Genomic DNA, 17,555 nt, shown 5'->3' with positions numbered 1-17,555 from the left:
TAAGTGCCCAGTGTAGAAGTAGGAAGAAATTTCTGTATATGCTCAGGCTGTGGGCAGTGCATGCATTTATAGTAATTGAATGCTGAATGACCAGATAGTTCCTCTCTACCCTGACATTTTGAGTTATAGGCTGTGGATCCCTCAGTGCAAACATTAGGTTGTCTCTTTCCCCATTAGCAGCCATGTAATTTCATAGCAAGTTTTGTGATTTATGTAATACATCTATATAAAATTTTATTTTATTTTATTTTATTTTATTTTACTTTATTTTACTTTAATGAAGTATTTTGTAAAAAGTCATGGTTTTCTTGAAGTAACATCTGCTTTCAATAATTTTAAGATGTGGAGAAATACGTGTTATGGGCGTTTCAGGTATAAGTTACAACAGCAACCAGTGGAAGCAAGCAGTGTTGGTTATGCTGTACCCTCGTCCTTTTCAGCTCTACCTGTGACTGGCAATGTCTGTACTTCTACCTCACCCCTCCCTCTCTTTGCATCCACATCTTGCTCTGCTGTGTACCTCCTCTTCTATAACTTTTATCATGTTATCTTGCAGAGTGCCTGGCCCAAGACCACTTTCTTTTTACTTTCTATTGTCTCTCTGGCAGAACCATTCATTTGTTTTCTTGTCTGTATGTTCTATTCTCAGCCTACACCTTATTATATTCATCTTCACTTCTTTTTTTTTTTTTTTTTTTTTTCTTTTTTCTCTTTTCCAAGAACCTCTATGCTTGTAATCCATAAGTCATTGCAGGAAGGACACACTGATTGAAAACCTCTCTCTCCAGGCAGAATGGTAAATTGCTTTTCATTATATGATTCGGATTTCTTGAAGTCTTCAATTTTATCTAGGTCCACTTTTATTGAAAAAACCACAACAACATCCAAAGCCAAGCAGACAAATCAAAAATATCTTTTGAGGATGATATTGAAAGTAAATATTTTATTTTGCATATATCTAAGTGAAATTTATTGCAGGAGTGCAAAATTGTGATTTTTTAAAGGTAGAGTAGATGTATTTATTGCTAAAAACCCCAAGCATTTTTACTAGCATGGCAAACAAAGATGCAGGCAAATTTCAGGAGTAGTATCTTGCATGGCAGCAGTGAGGACTGTGTCTTGCCTGTGTTCACAGTTTTGCTTGCAGCAGGCTAGGAGGAGCTGGTTGTGGGATGCCTCATGCTCTTTTTTATAACTTGATTTGGTGAAGAGCCAAATGAAGAGCCCTGATGTCAGTGTACAAGAATCTGACTTTCTGGAGTTATTTGTGGAGCAAAATTGTTCCTGCACAGATGTATTTCCTTTTTTAATTCCATTGGTCATGCACTAATGAATTTCTTTCAAAAGACCAAATGACTTAGTAAAGACAAAGTTGAATTTTTATTTTAGAGACGAAAAATGATGCATTTCTTAGCCATTGATAACCAGTATCTGTTCTTTATTCATGAGGGTATGGAATAATGAAGAAAATAATGAAATTGTTGCCAGATATGGAAGAGGTAGGAAAGCACATTTTAGCATCTTCCCTAATGTCCTTCTGCAAAGACATATGCTCACAAATACATATAAAGGTCAGGGAAAGCCTCTAGCAGCTGTGGAAGTTAATTTTGTTTCATTCTATTTTTAATTTTTTTAAGGAAATTTTTAAAGTTTACTTCAATTCCTGAGCACTTGCCCTGTCTGTAAAAAGTATGGAAGCTTTAGGCAGAAAATAATTTCATAGCTTGGCACATTTCACACACCTATTGTACATTGTCTCCTGCCCTCATGCTTGTACCAATCTGTTAGGATGGCATTGTTTCAAGTTGGTCAGACCCATCCTGGGAAATTAAAGAATCTGCCAAAATTAGTATGAAGCAAGGAAGAGGATGCTAGTGAGATTTTCCCCTCCTCAAAACATCTCAAATCTGCATTATCAGTGTACTGGAGGCTTGTTGGGTCAACTTCTGCTCTGTGATTCTTCTGCAGAACAAGAGGAGCCCATTGTATATTCCCTTCCAGCTTTTCAGATTACACATGCACTGATCCACAAAATTACCATATTGGCATATAGGAAGTTTGATTCAAAGGAAGATGTCTCAAATGTAGACTTCAGGTGAAAAGCTGGGTTTTGTCTCCCTTTGCTCTGCTCTTGAAAATCTAACCAGTTGAGGTCTGAGTGACTGTATTCAGGATCAGACTCTGCACATAAAATTGTTCATACTCACTACAGGTTCACAGGTCTTGAAAAGCCTAATGTTTGACACTTAAAGTAATAGCTTTGCTAGGCAGGCAGTGCTATTTTTCAGCTTCTGGATTTTAAAGACAGACTGAATGCACACAATAAAAGATTACACAAATGTGTATCTGTGGCATAATGTATCTAGGAAACGCTGCAATTATGAAAATGTAATGCCTAGTTGTTAAAATTGTCAGAACCCTAACTGCAGGTAATATAATTATTTTTTTTATGTTGCCTGAAAGGGAAGCTATTAGAAAAGTTCCAAACAAAACTGAAATTCTCAATGTTTCGGGAAAGTTTCTTATGGTATTTGGGACATCAATAACAATAGCTGGAGTTCAACTTCTGCCTCTTGCCAATGGGTTGTCCTTGCCAGAGTCTTCTTATAAAACAGGAAAAAAAACCCAGATGTATAGATGTATTTTTCTGATTTATGTGAGAGTGCTATACACATAAAGAGAGATTGATAGAATAAATAAATAAATAAATAAATCACTTTACATAGACATCAAATGTGCAAATCTCTGTTTACACTACATGGGAAAAGAACTAACTAGAATTTTCTTGCTTTGCTGACACTGGTACAAATAAGAGACACCTCTGATGAGACTTGTGGATTTATTCCAGATTTATCTGGTATTATGGAGAAAAAAACCTGTCCTAATTTGCTTATCTCTTTAGGTAAGGTGATTTACCTGCAGTTCAAGTAATTTCATTTGCAATCTTTCTTTTTTTGGGTAGGCAAAATTTTTATAGTTCTTCTGTAAAAGAGAAAGATTTTTCCAGGAACAGTCAGCTTATGCATCTACAAGAATTCTCTGCTGAAGTGAAAACCTTGAATCTTTGTATTTCAGAGAGTACCACAGCAAATGACACATCCCCTGCTGACCAGAGCAGACACTGCTGCTCCCCTGATTGAGTGGGTTCCAAATTTTGATGCTTATACCTGCATCTTGCATGTGGGAATTAATCCTCAATCTGACTGAATTAGAGCTGACAGCCCTCTAGGCCCCTCCAGCTGTCACCAAAACAAGTCCTTCACCAGCCTTCCTGCCTGTCCAGAACGCCTTAGGCAACAGGGCATACATTTTCCTTGTTTTCTTGTTTGTGCCCATCTATGGTGACACAGATGACAACGTGGGTGCAGTAAAACTGAAGCATTCCCTGGCAAGAAGCACTCACTGCCTTCCTTTTCTCATGCAGGTTAATTCAGTTTTCATGACATTTGACTCTGATGCTGTGGATGTAGCATGAAACTAAAAAACTGCTGGCTTCAAAAATAGGTGCTGCTGGTCACAGCCAGAGTTGCTGACTGGTGTTTTATAAACATTCACATCCTGGAGAGAACTGGGGGGTGATTTTATGAGCTTTGATGTAGAAGTGGAACTAACTAGCACACCACTGTGTGTCAGTTCACAGAGAGGGCAGGTAGACATCTGGGACACAAAAAACAGCTGCTGAGATGAGGCATCCCTTTGAAATGCTTTGCAATAGTCACTTCTTGAACCAGGAAATCGGTGAATTGTAATAATTTGGTTTCTGATCATTGTGAAATTCCTTTCATGACCTGAGTTGCTAAAGGTTTTTTGGAGAGGTTCTTGACACAAAAATGCCATTTAAACAGCCTTACTTAAGTCCTCCTGCCTTCAAGCTATTTTAGACTCTCCTTTTTCTCTTGTAGACCCCTTAATCTTTTCAATACTTTTCTTCAGGCATCAGGCCAGCAGATAAAAGTCCACAACAAAGCTCTTAGTGGTTCTATTGCTCTTAATTCTTTGAAAAGAAGGACGGGATATTTGACTTCCTTTTTCCACTAAATGGCTGAGACAGTTCACTTTGTTTTCCCATTCTTTTTACATCAGACAATCAGTACTGCTGTCAAGAAGGTATGGCAGGAAGGTCAGTGGCAGAGGTAGAACCATCAATTTGCATCTGGACATCCCAGATGTGTGCTGCACATCCCAAATGGTGCCAGGCACAGGGTAATGTGAACCCTTCACCAGTTTTAGGCCTGAGAGAAGGATGAAGGATTAGAGCCTTAACTTCTCCTGTGCTTTATAATAAGGACTAGCACAGGATCTTCATGCTGGAGTGCAGCAAGGTATCCAGTCATCTCCCTCAGGGTCAGGAGAATGAGAGTGCACAATGGTAGGATATGCTGGTGCTGATATTCTCCTCTCCTCTCCTCTCCTCTCCTCTCCTCTCCTCTCCTCTCCTCTCCTCTCCTCTCCTCTCCTCTCCTCTCCTCTCCTCTCCTCTCCTCTCCTCTCCTCTCCTCTCCTCTCCTCTCCTCTCCTCTCCTCTCCTCTCCTCTCCTCTCCTCTCCTCTCCTCTCCTCTCCTCTCCTCTCCTCTCCTCTCCTCTCCTCTCCTCTCCTCTCCTCTCCTCTCCTCTCCTCTCCTCTCCTCTCCTCTCCTCTCCTCTCCTCTCCTCTCCTCTCCTCTCCTCTCCTCTCCTCTCCTCTCCTCTCCTCTCCTCTCCTCTCTCTCCTCCTCATCCAGATGTTGCTAATTTCCTCACTTCTACAGGGTAAGCAGAAGGAGATGGATTTAGACCTGTCCCCACACTAAGGGCAGGAATTTAGTGCTGGTGGTGAAAGAACTTCAGCACAGGTGGAGAAGGGCATGTTGACCAGGAGCCCCTGGGCAGATATCTGGCTGTGCTCCCAGTGGAGTTTCAGTGTGGAAGGGTGGCAGTGGCTTGTCAGGAGCTGGGAGAAAGAACCAGTTTCTGGAAGAATGAACAAACAAGCTCCTGGTGCCTGACAGGGCTGTAGGTGCTGCCATCCTTCCTGTGACACTGCTCCTGCTGGGCACAAAACCACACTGTGAGCTGTCCTCTGCTGTCAGACAGGGGAAAGGAAGGTTGAGCAGGCAGCATGTTCCTCTGCCTAACACCTGCAGAGGTTTGATGGGAGTGCTGGACAGAGCATCACCTGCTCCATCCTGAACAGCCTCTGGGGACCTTGAGCAAAAACCTTCCCTGCCCAGCCTTGGCATTTCCCAGCAGGGTAACTGCTAACAACAACATGGTATAACACAGTTACTGTGTAAAATAAGATTCAAAAATATTCATCACTCATATTTGAAAATGAATATATTACCATCCTGAAATATTAGTCATACAGGGCCTTTATATCATTATCTTTTAATAAGTGGTTAGCATATTTTGAAAGATATATTTTGGAAGAATGGAGACTATATTAGTATTCATTTTCAAAAATATAAAAAGCATATCTTTCTTAGTCAATAGTGTAAGGAATGTCAAACCCAGTCATCTATCTTGGGTGGAAATGCAATCTGGAAATTTGATAAAAGTTATAACTGTATCAATATTTACCCTATAAAAGACTAGAATCAATATCTAAGTCACAGTACAGGTCACAAGTAGTCAAAACATGGTGATTAAAGAGAGACAAATACATCATGTTTTCTTTGGTCTGTGTGATAAAATTGAATGTGGACTCAAAGCTGACAAGCATTTCCTGATAGAGCAGCTGGTATGGCAGCAACTATTTAATTACCTGAAATAGATATTTGCAATCAGACAGATTTCCTCAAATAATCTCACTTGCTCAATATTTTTACCTGAAGAAGTGGGTCTTCAAGCAATGTGTGAGCTGCAGCCTGTTAAATTCCAAATATTATCTCAGGAGATCCATCCTTGCAGAAGTGAAATTGCAGTTTGAAGATGTGACAGCTGCAGGAGCTGATCATTTTGGTCTCATTTTTGGTAGTGATTAGATTTGAGCAATCTGGTCTGGTGGAAGGTGACCCTGCCCAAGGCAGGGGTGTTGGAACAGATGATATTATGGTCCCTTCCAGACCAGGAAATTCTATGATTCCATAATTGTGCCCAAGTTAAGATGCCAAGAGGGATGGCAGTAGATGGATGGGAAGCCAGGTGGGTAAAAAAATTGCTGAACTCAGAGAGTTTGTGGCTTTAGAGGCAAATTACAAGTGCAGGACTGCAGGGGTTTCTTTGGAGACCTGTCCAGATCAACCCCTTTGTCAAAGATGCAAGATAAAGCATTCTTACCAGGGTGGCAGATGACACCAGACTGGGGCAAGCAGTTCATCTGTCCATGCAGAGAGATGGGAGGGATGGCCAAAAGCACTGTGAAGAAGAAATGTACACCACCATCCTGGGATTTTTTTGTTTCTTTTTTTTTTTTTTTTTTTTTTAATAAATACTTTTGGTTGATGCATTTTATTACAAATTATTCAAAATCAGACATCATACCTTGAGAAAAAAATCTCTAAGCACTAGCTTTAGAAAGATACCCCTTTCCAAAAAGTTATCTGCTTATGTCTTTGCTTGATGATACAATGCCACAGAGCTAGCCAAGACTGGAAGAAAGTGTTCTGAACACAAAATTTCAAAATGGTAAACACATAAAAAATGACCTGGGAACCCAGGGTTTTGTAGTCAAATACTTACCAGCTAATAACCCATACAAAATGTGCTATTGATTTCCACACCTGTAGTAAACTCTGTGGTGTCTTTCCAAACTTTCCAAAGTTCTCAAGTGCTCTGTGATTTTAGGTGTATTGAAAATGGAAGAAATGGTTGTCTAACAAAGGTTTCAACCTCCTATTTAAATGTAAAAACTGGATCCTGCCTTAGGAACTCATTCCAAACAAGATGAATAAAGGATGTTTGCTTTCTAACTTTTGGAGACTTTTTGCATTGAGTTTTTAAGAAGTTCTGATGCATACCTTGAAGATTGTCACCCTCAAAGAGGGTTCTTTATTATAATAGGGGACCTCTTGCTATGCAAAAAATAATTGCTGGGAAAAGAATGACCTTTCTTTTCCTTAAAAAAAAAAAAAATCAATTTATTTACTGTCATCACAGTTTTTGAGGAACATAAGGTGTTAAGTGACCATTGTAAAGTAAACAAAAAAATTACTTAAATTACTCTTTTAATTTAATACATGTCTTTGTAGTGAGCTTTTTAAAAAAATAAAAATTTCAGGTCAAAGTTAGTATCTTTTCACTTTGAATATATCTACATGTTATAATACCTTTTAATTGCCTGGATAATTGTCCCTGTTGTGGTTTTACACCAGCCAGCAGCCAAGCACTGCACAGCTGCTCATTCACTCCTCCACCAGCAGAATCCAAGAGAGAGTTGGAAGGGTAAAGCTACAAAAATCATGGGTTGAGATAAAGACAATTTAACAGGGAAAGTAAAAGCCATGCACACAAGAGAAACAAAACCAGGAATTAATTTAAGGGCAGGCAGGTGTTCAGCCATTCCAGGAGAGCAGGGCCCATCACAGGTCACAGTGACTTGGGAAGACAATCTCCATCCTCTAAATATCCCCCTTCCTCCTTCTTCCCCACACTTTACATACTGAGCATGATGTCATATATTCTGGAGTATCCCTTTGGTCAGTTTGGGTCACCTGTCTGGCCTGTGTCTCCTCCCAACTTTCTGTGCACCCCCAGCTTCCTCACCAGAAGCAGAAAAGGCCTTGGCTCTGTGCAAGCCCTGCTCAGCAGTAGCAAAACATCTCTATAATTAATCAACCCCATGTTCAGCACAAATCCAAAACACAACCTCATGCCAGCCACTGGAAGAAAATTAACTCTATCCCAACCAAAAGCAGCACAACCCCAAAACACAGGCTCAAAACACAGCCATCATTTTATAACATAGTGCTGAGACAGATGGTTTTGAACCTTTTTCTTTTTTAAATTATGTACGCTGAAATTATGTATAGCTATTTCAGACCAAGAATTAAGCATGTGTGTTTTGAAAGTTTATAATAGTCCCTTATTTTCTTAGTTGAGAGGTAATGATTTTTTTTTGTCATATTTTCCACATAGAACCTGAAAGTCACCATTTGTGGCACAGATTAGGGTTTGACTGTAATACAAAACACTATTCCCTCCTTTCTGCAATAATATTTGGAGGGGTTTTCTGGTGTAAGAGATTATCCTTTATACTTCTGTGTAATCTCCCTTGAGAATTGGTTGATTTTAAATTAATTTGTTAAGGGAGCCACTGAGAAACCTTCTTCATGTTTTGCATCAATTATAGAGTGTAATTTTTTCTCAGATGGCATGGCCTGAGTCTATCCACTAGCTGCTGCTGGCTTTATCTGCTCTTAGGGGGGGTTGTCTTCCCTTCTTTGCATAATTATTTGCTGGCCAGAAGAAAGCATGAGGAGGATGGAAAGCTTCCCTCTCCTAGTCATCTGAGAAAAGTTTGAACCACCACCTCCTGAGTTCCAGGATGGCATCACATTATCCCTGCAAAACATACTTGCCATCTCCTCAAGTCTGGCCTCTGTGTAAACAGAAATAAGAACATTGGAGAGCTAGGGTCCAAAAAAAGTAGCTTGATTGTTGCCCAATTGTTAGGAGATCCTCAGGGAATGAAAAATCAAGACTGCAGTGCCAGGCAAGCATTCATATTCCAGCAGACCATTTGTGGCTGAAATCTAACATAGCTCAAAGCATCACACTGTAATTTTTCTGGCTCCATAACTCTGTCATGCCTGCCTGACCCATAGTTAATCTTCCAGAATGTGCTTTTTTTACAGTCTACTGATACTTGGCAGCCTAAATTGTCCTGGGCTGTGGTCCTTTGCCTCTCAGGAGGATGAGAATCTGGAAAATCCACATCCAGGATTGAGAGGTGTAACAATAAAATTTTAGGGAAAGCGAATCCTGTTTTTGAACTGACATAAATGTTCAAAAGAGGGGCAGGCAAGGTAGATTCTGATTAAATAGTAGCACTGTGTGATAGTGAGGGTAGAGAAGTTGGGAAATCTGACCTGGCACCCATAATCCCATCCCACTCTGGAGTAATAGCTGGAGGCAAGATATCCTGGAGCATCTGAGAAAATCTTCCCTGAAGCAGGATTCCCATGTTCAAACTAGCATTATTTCAGGTGTGGTGTGCAGTTTTCATGTCAGTGTGCAGTGCCCAGTTACATGTTTCACAAGATGTAGACCATCTCATATTAACTGCATCCTTCCAGCAAAGGAAAAGCTGAAGTAGCTTTTAGACTCCAATGACTGTATAAACTGCTCTTCAGTGATGACAATGGGAGTTCAGACTTTAGCTCACAAGTTCATGTCTAAATCCTATGAAATCTGGTGCTTAATTTAGAAGAATTTTATTGCCCTCATGAGGCTTTTAAATTCTTTGTGCAATCAATCTGTACTTAGAGAGCTGGCTGGGTCTAGCTGGGCTTCAGAGGTGCTTCCCTTTTTCTTTAGGTTGGAAAAATAACCTAGACAGTAAGATAGACAGAGTTAGATTGCCCTGCAGAGTTCTGTGCTTGAAATACTGACAGGACTATTTTTTGGTTAGAATTCTAAACTAGATAGAAAGGATTTTACCATCTGTCTTTAAAAACCATAGATAATTCTTGCTTGATTTAAGAACCTAATTACTAAAAAGAGCTCTGAAAATCTTTTCCTAATACATAGTCCTTGAGAAGAGCAGGAAATAAAGTGGTTTGGTCCAGGGAGACACCAAATAAGAAAATGCACATACATACCAATCAATTCCAGTTTGTTTTTTTTTATACTATGAGGTTCTTCAGGCACCACCTTTTGCAATTTCCTGAATCAATAATTTAGGGACATAATAAAAAAAACATTCAACTGATAATAGGGATAAACAATAGTTTTTTGCTGTTATTAAAACTGGGTTCTGATAACCAGATTTTAAAAGTATTTCAGTTCTTAAGGATTTGATCCACAGAAGGACTTGGGTTTTTTGATGGTCAGCACTGCATTATGTAAAGTCTAGGTGCCTGTTTCCTATGCTTGCCTCCGTATGTTGAACAAGGCACATTATCTGCCTGTACAGTGCATACAAAGTAAACATCTCCAGCTGGGCTTCCCAGTAGTGCCCAAGATAATCAACAAGAAAACAAACACTGAGACCAGAGCTGTTCCTTAAATCCCACCTCTACTGAGGACCTTAACTCTCAGTCACAGAGATGAGCAAACACGAGCAGCAGATCCCAAGCAGACCCCTTCCCATCTCAGATGCTCATTCTATGTTTTCAAGAAGAGAGTCAGGAAGTGGCAGGCATCACTCTGAACACACAGCTAGAGGAAGGAGGTTTACCAAAACTGAAATAAAAGCTCAGAATTCAGCATACTTCCAGGGTGTGGGAAACAGCTACTACTCCATCTGAAAGGATTCACACAGTCCTTGCTCACTTTTGGACTGTAAAACCTACTCACTGGGCTCTAGAGATCTCTCTGTCAGTCTTGGTGCAACAGTGCAACTTCAGAAAGAAGTCAGTCTTCACATCACCAGGGAGAAGCAGAAGCAGAAAAAAATTCAGTGTACTCATCAAGAGAATTATTTAAGAGAAGCTATTGGTGCCCATTTCTTGTTCAAAGCAATGGTGGTGCCTTTTCCATTAAATGGTTAGACAAAAAAGTGAAAGTTTAAGTATTTGTGAGTTTTTGTTTTCTCCTGCTGAATAAAAAGGAATTTTAGAAGCTTCCTTATCGACTTTTTCCTTTCTCTACATGAAACAAACAGAATACTCTAATGAGTTATGGATTTACTGAACTCATCTAAGAACTTTAGCAGACTTGAAAAAGCTGTAAAGGACACAGAAACAGTTGAAACTAGGGAAGGACTTCTGCATGGGAACTAACTGAGCATGAGTTTGTAATCCTGAAAAAAGAGTTAACTGTGGGGCCAAGAGCAGTAACTTGTATAGTCGAGGGAGGAGGCTGAATTGGTTAAAGTTATTAACTGTTCCTCATAAGAAGTAATGAGGTATAAAATGACACCAGTGAAGAACAAACAAGAGGATCAGTACTGTAGCAGAGTTAATTGGAGGAACTCAGTGCTACAGGATGGTCCACTGCAGCTTAAGAGGCAATTTTGTCAAAACCAGATAAATGGCTCTTACTTTATCTTACAATTGTCATTAATGGACAGAACATTTCAGTGGGAGTGCTAGGGTTGGTAGCCATGCCTATCTTATCAGTAATTGAATTTCTCTTACTGAGAACATCTCTGCTTTCCTTGCAAAGAAAGATGTTTCTTAAAAAGTAAATAGGAAAAAATACAGCATTGCACTGTTTGAGACCTAGCTGGAAATTAATCACAGCTCCCCAAGCACATATTCAGCTGGGTACCTCTCTGGATTCCTCCCTCAGCACATGAGAGGGGGTTTGGTTGCACAAGTGAGCCCCATGACACTTTTTTGAGAGAGAGAAATAAAGTTTGCTCATCCAAACTGCTCCTGGTGCTGAATTCAAGGTGCAGCACAGCCTTGAGCTGATGCCTGAGGAGCTGAGTCTGCTATCAGTACATGTCTCCATCTGCTGATTGCCAACAGAGATTTCCACATCCCTTGTATAACCCAATGGAGAGCATGTCCTGATGCTGTGATGGATGCCTGCTTCCAGGAACAGGCCTTCTGTTCAACCTGGTCTGGCAACTATGGGAAGCAGACAAGCCAGGGCATTAGAGAGCATTTCTCCTGATGCAGCTTGGGGCTTGGATGTCTCTTGTTTCATCGTTTGGTCTTTGTTTTTAAAAGAGATTATCCCAGTTTAATCCTGTGTAAAACAATATTAGATGATTCATGTCTTATCATCATGGAAAAAAATGATGATCTCAAAGGAGGAGTGTCAGGACAACACTTCCATAACCACTGATACATTGGATGAGAAGAAATTCAGCCTCAGTAGTCAAATAAATTGAAAAGACCTCTAGCTCTTTGTGTATTTGTCCTAAATCTTCATCACAAAGAGCTGTTTGCATTACATGTATGCCAACATTAAATCACTGGAACTCCAAAGGTGCAAAGAATGGCAGCATTGTTATCCTACCTCTCATCCCTTGTGGTACCATTTACACTCTCTTGCCTCCTTATTTCCAAAAGATATTCTAGAGTATGAGCTGAAGTTTAATAGTGACTAATTCATAGCTTACCTCCAAGTTTCTGGGTTAAATAATATCACTTTGGCAAAGGCCAATGTAGCAAATAATTTTTGTAGCAACAAAAAACCTCTTTACACAGCCTTATTGTCTGAGTGATCTTTGGCTGCTCAGATAGATTTCCTGTATGCACTGCTTCCTTATACTGAAAAATCCAGGCCACATTTTGTTTAACATTAACTTGCCAGAAAAAAAAAATAATCCCTGAATATGCATGTAAGAAGGAGACAGAGGAACTGCATAGGGTTTTATACAACTGCTAATGTGTATTTAAACTGTTGAGAAAATGAAGCCTTTAATAAAAAAGATTTTTGCCTCTTGTATACACATCTAGGAAATATGTATTTTGAGTTGCTTCTGGGTAAATTCTGGGCTGAGTTCAGCTGCCTCAGTCTCCTCCAGTGCTAGTGACAGCAACATTGGCTGAGCCCTCACACCTGAACCACCCTCAAGCACCTGAACCTTTCTGTAGCTGCAGCTGGACCCCAGCTGAGGGAGCCAGGCCATGCAGAGTGGCACTAGATGGCAGGCAGATGCAGGGATCCCTGTCATGCCTTCTGTGTCTAGTATGATTTAGGGAGTCCTGACTTAATTTTTATTTGCATATAACAGAATGCCAGACATCTGCTCAGTGCTTTATCAACATTTAAGCCAGTGCATAAAAGTTTGCACTCTCCTGCTGGGCTCAGTCTGACATGCATCAATTCAGAGATATTGAGCAGAAACTGCAAGTATGAGTGGCATCTTACTTATGGAACCAAACTGATTTTTTAATAGGAATCAGTCAAATCAGTAGGTAAATATACTGGGTTTCAGCATGCTTTTAGTTTCTGAATATGAAATACACAAGAAAATAAAAATGTCTAGCATTTTCTGCTCAGAGCAGCATAAACTCTAATTAAAGAGGCACTGAATGTTGCTGCTCATACACTGAAAGCACATCTGTGACTGCTGTGTGATACCAAATTTCCAGGCTAATGCTAAACCTGAATCCACTGGGTTATTAATAACAGCACAACTGGGTCAGCAGCACAGTGAGTGTGAACTGATTTATCATGTTTCCTGGGTAAGTTTGCAGCCTACCCTAAGCTTTCTACAGGTGTAACTAGACCACTATTGAACAGAAGTTAGGTGATATAAAGCTTATATAAATAATTTCTGCATTACAGTTACTGAAATACCAAGGTGTTCAAATATGTATTATGTTTAGATCAGTCAAGGAGGATGTTAAGGCTTAAATCTGGGTTCAGGGGTCTAAGCTTCCTCATTTGGGCTCAAAAAGTAGAAATTTTGTAAAACATGCTCTGAGACTTGTTACCATATGGAATGAAATCCTTAAAAAATGTGCAGTTTTTGTTGTATGTAGTGAGAGGTTTTTGGTGCACTATCTGATCTGAAAAGTTAGGAGGCTGCACAGCCAGCCTTGCCATCTGCCTCCTTCTGCATCAGCCTCTTAAAAAACAGCCAGCTCTGTTTGACTGAGGTATCACAGTATAGACTGATGGAATCATAAAAGCATTAAGGTTGGAAAAGACCTCCAAGATCAAGTCCAACACCACCTGAACACCACCTTGTCAATTAAACCACAGCACTATGTGACATGCCCAGTCATTCCTTGAACACACCAGAGATGGAGACTCCACTGTATCCATGGCAAGCTCAGTCCAATGCTTAACCACCTTTTCTGTGAAGAAATTCTTCTTGATGTCCAACCTAAACCTCCCCAGATGCAAGGGAGGTCACTTCCTTGTCCTATTGCTGGTGGCCTGGGAGAAGAGACCAATCCCCACCTGGCTACAGCTTTCTTTCAGGGAGCTGTAGAGAGGGATAAAGTCCCCCCTGAGCCTCCTTTTCTCCAGGCTAAACAACCCCAGCTCCCTCAGCTGCTCCTCACAGGACTTGTGCTCCAGACCCTTCACCAGCTCCATTGCCCTTCCCTGGACTCACTCCAGCACCTCAATTCCTAAATTTCCGAAATTCCTAAATTGAGGGTCCCAGAACTGGACACAGGATTCGAGCTGTGGCCTCACCAGTGTCCAGCACAGGAGCACAATCACTGTCTGCTCCTGCTGTCCACTATCGCTGACACAAGCCAGGATGTCATTGTCCTTCTTGGCTACCTGGGCACACACTGGCTCACATTCAGCTGCTTCGACCAGCACCCCCAGGTCCTTTTTCCTGGGTTGCTTTCCAGACACTCTGCCCCCAGTCTGTAGCACTGCAGGGCATTGCTGTGACCCAAATTCAGGATTTGGAACTTGGCCGTGTTGAACCTCACACCATTGGCCTCTGACATTGATCCAGACTGTCCAGGTCCCTCTGCAGAGCTTTCCTGCCCTCCAGCAGATCAACACTCCCAATTCAGTGTTGTCTGCAAACTTACTGGGGATGATAGCACTGCATCATCTAACCTCCAGGCACCTAAGCCAGTTACTGGACCTGGTACCTGGTGGCTAGTTATTTCTTATTTGTTTAAAGATTTAGACCCTGAGGCATTAGATTAGAGAAGTCTTCACTCACTATGAGATGCTCACTCAAAGCAGGCAAAGTCAGCCTCCATTTAGTGACTTAAATACCTTATGGCCTGGAGAAAAGATTGTCAAACTGAAATACTTTCTGAAGATTGGTCCTAAGGTTGATCCTAAGTACTTTTCTCTTAACAGATGGATGATGATCTTCCTCTTCCAGTTCTCTGGGTTAAGTTCTCACTGACAAGCCTCTATTCTTGTCTTTTTTCTTCCTAAGCAGATTGGTGGTCATGTTTTTTTCCTCTCTAAGATCTCTCCAGCTAGTAGGCTGCAGCATACTCACTTTTGTACAGCAGGAACTAAAATAGTTTTTGAAACTTTTCTAGAACTATGACATCTGAAGTTTTGAGATATCCTTCCATCTACGTCCCCCACAGCTATGCTGTAGATGAGATTTTTGAAGATCTGGTTTTGATTCTATGCATGGAAAAGGAGATTTAGTCTTCCTACTCCTAATTGTTTAACTGTACTTTCAGTACAAAGAATAATCATACTTTGCTTGTGATTTATGATGAAACTAATTCAGGTTTTTTGGATTTGATAAATTGGTTTGATTTTTTTTAAATACTTAGGAACTTTTTATCTTGAGATTATTTTTCGTTATTCAGCAAGAAGATCATGCACAAGATATAATGTTTCTAAGTCAGCATTTTCTTTGGGTTCTGTGCATTGAAACTTAACTTATTTTCCATTACTTGTCTTTCTACAACTAGATAAAAATTCTTATAAAACAGAAAAAATTGTAATAGTATTCTGACAAATCCAATTTATGAGGTACATTGTTGGAAAAAACCCCCAAGAAAATGCAGAATGGCTACAAGCCTACTAATATGATTTAGAAACTTTTTGCAGAAGCTACATACAACATGCTATTAAAACTGCAAACACATATTCAATATTTTTGTTTTATAGAAAATTTTATAAATATTCAAATTTAAGAGAAACAATATGGAATAAAATGCACTAGGAAACTGATATGTAGACAAAGGTTTATTTACACCATACAACATTTTAAATATTTTATACACAGCTGCAGCAGAGAAAGCTGTTCTGAGCTTTCCAGAGAAAACTGCAATAATAAAGATGTGAAATATATTATTCATATAAAAGTGAGATTATTACTTTATTGCATTTAAAGCAATGAAGAATGTAGCTCAACAGACATTCATTTAATGACAAAAACTTTGCTTTTATATTATAAAGTAAAAAGTGTAGTAATGGCCAAACAGACTGTTATAAACTTTAAAAACTGCATAAATATATACATTGTGCTTCATGGTGAAGTTTTTTGAAAACTAAACCAAATGAAGCTGTTACAACATGAATCGTTGCTTGAGGTTTATCTATAAAGATTACCTTACAAATCCATTCCACGGGTACTTACAACACACGATGGTAAGAATTGTACACCTGGTTCTCCACTAGCTGCACTAGTGGGAATATACTGTACGAAAAAACCACTGACATTTGGCACAGGAAGAGCCTGACATAAAGGAGTTGCAATGTTCAGACAAGAGCGTCAGGATTCCCAAAGTCTTTTTATTGTCAGTGCAATTAATTATTTTAACTTTGTTTCTGTTTTGTTCAGTTCCTTTTTGTTAAACTTCTGTTTGAAAGTCACCTTCTTGCACGTCTAAAGGCAAGTTCAGACACTTCTCCCATTCTGCTGGTCTGAGTTCTAAAGCATCTTTTGCCTCTGTGTCTAATACATTTATCGTTGTATAGTGTTGGTAGTCACCTGTGGTTTTGAAACTGTCCCATGGAGCCTTGCTCGGTCCTGAGTTCTCCTGAAGACCAAAGAAAGAAGAATTAAAATCATGGATGACACAATGCAGTTTCCACCTATAAGGCTGGTTGCTGACGTGCTCTCATGAGAGACAGAAGCTGGAGAGGGGAAATGGCTTTGCAGGGAGCCAGGCTGGCGGCTGCTGGCACTGCTGCGACTCTCTGTCAACAGGCAACACTTGGGCAGGCTCCTCACCTGAGCTGCCAGCTAAGCCCTTTCTTTCACAAGAACCACGTGTGAGGAATGGCCTGAGACATCCAGTACCAATAGACATCTTTCTAAGACTGGGAGAAAAGTGGGAGAAGAATGCAGAAAAGAGTGAGAAGAAAAAGGAAGGTAACTGAAAAGAGTTTGTTGCCTGAAATGTGGAGTGGTTTGAAACAGAGATAGCTGGCTGGATTTTAAACTGTGGCAGGTACATGGCAGAATGACAGAAACCTTGAAAATGCTGTGAGAGCCACCTTGCCTTAGAGGCTGATGAGCTCATGTATATTAGGATTAACAGACTGAAAGGTAGTTATTTTCTACTGAATTATGGTTTGGTTTTTTTTTTTAATGCTAGGTTTTATAAGGTAAAATACTTCATGGACCAATTTAACTGGAGATTTCTGCTGTAATATGATGATTGGGATTTAGTTGCTAAAATCCAATACTTTTGCACCATCTAAGATGCCTTTGGACTTTCTGCTTGATCTCCAACTATCTTTCACGAGAGATGCAGATCTCCTTTGCATCCTGTATCATTGCTGCCTGCACTGTGTTGTAAACCAAGACCTCTGTCTAAAATAGCCTGAGATGCCTATATTTAGGTACCTGGATGACTCTCTGGCTGTCTCACAAACAGACCATTCCTCTAGGCAGCTTTTATTAGCAGACCTTTCAAAAGCACAGCACCAATGTGAAACAGAGTAAACACAGCTCTTCCACAGAGATTCCCTTTGAGATTTTGAATTAATTCAAGCTTTATGTGAACAGCAAATCTCAAGTAGGGAGACAAATGAAAACATTACATTGTCAGCTGATCTCAAAAGGGGGAGTGAGTGAGAGCTTGATACAAAATAACACATATCACAGATAAAG

At 40.0% G+C, this 17,555-nt stretch overlaps 1 protein-coding gene across 6 annotated transcripts in view; it reads right to left on the bottom strand.

Annotated features, from left to right (window-relative positions):
* Positions 1-15,662: 15,662 nt before the first annotated feature.
* The window catches only part of ADGRB3 (adhesion G protein-coupled receptor B3), a 439,829-nt gene continuing 437,936 nt past the window's right edge, over positions 15,663-17,555 (bottom strand). For 3 of the 6 annotated variants that reach the window (XM_056488286.1, XM_056488289.1, XM_056488292.1), the window contains one exon: positions 15,676-16,476. In XM_056488286.1, the coding sequence (XP_056344261.1) occupies positions 16,288-16,476 (189 nt within the window). In that variant the 3' untranslated portion in view covers positions 15,676-16,287. Of the gene's footprint in view, positions 16,477-17,555 lie in introns of all 6 variants that reach the window. The other 3 variants (XM_056488287.1, XM_056488288.1, XM_056488290.1) reach the window with 2 other exon arrangements.

This window comes from Oenanthe melanoleuca, chromosome 3, assembly GCF_029582105.1.
Source record: "Oenanthe melanoleuca isolate GR-GAL-2019-014 chromosome 3, OMel1.0, whole genome shotgun sequence".
NCBI classification, from domain to species: Eukaryota; Metazoa; Chordata; class Aves; order Passeriformes; family Muscicapidae; genus Oenanthe; species Oenanthe melanoleuca.
Note: the sequence above shows the minus strand (reverse complement) of the source record. Positions and strands in the feature narration are given on the sequence as shown.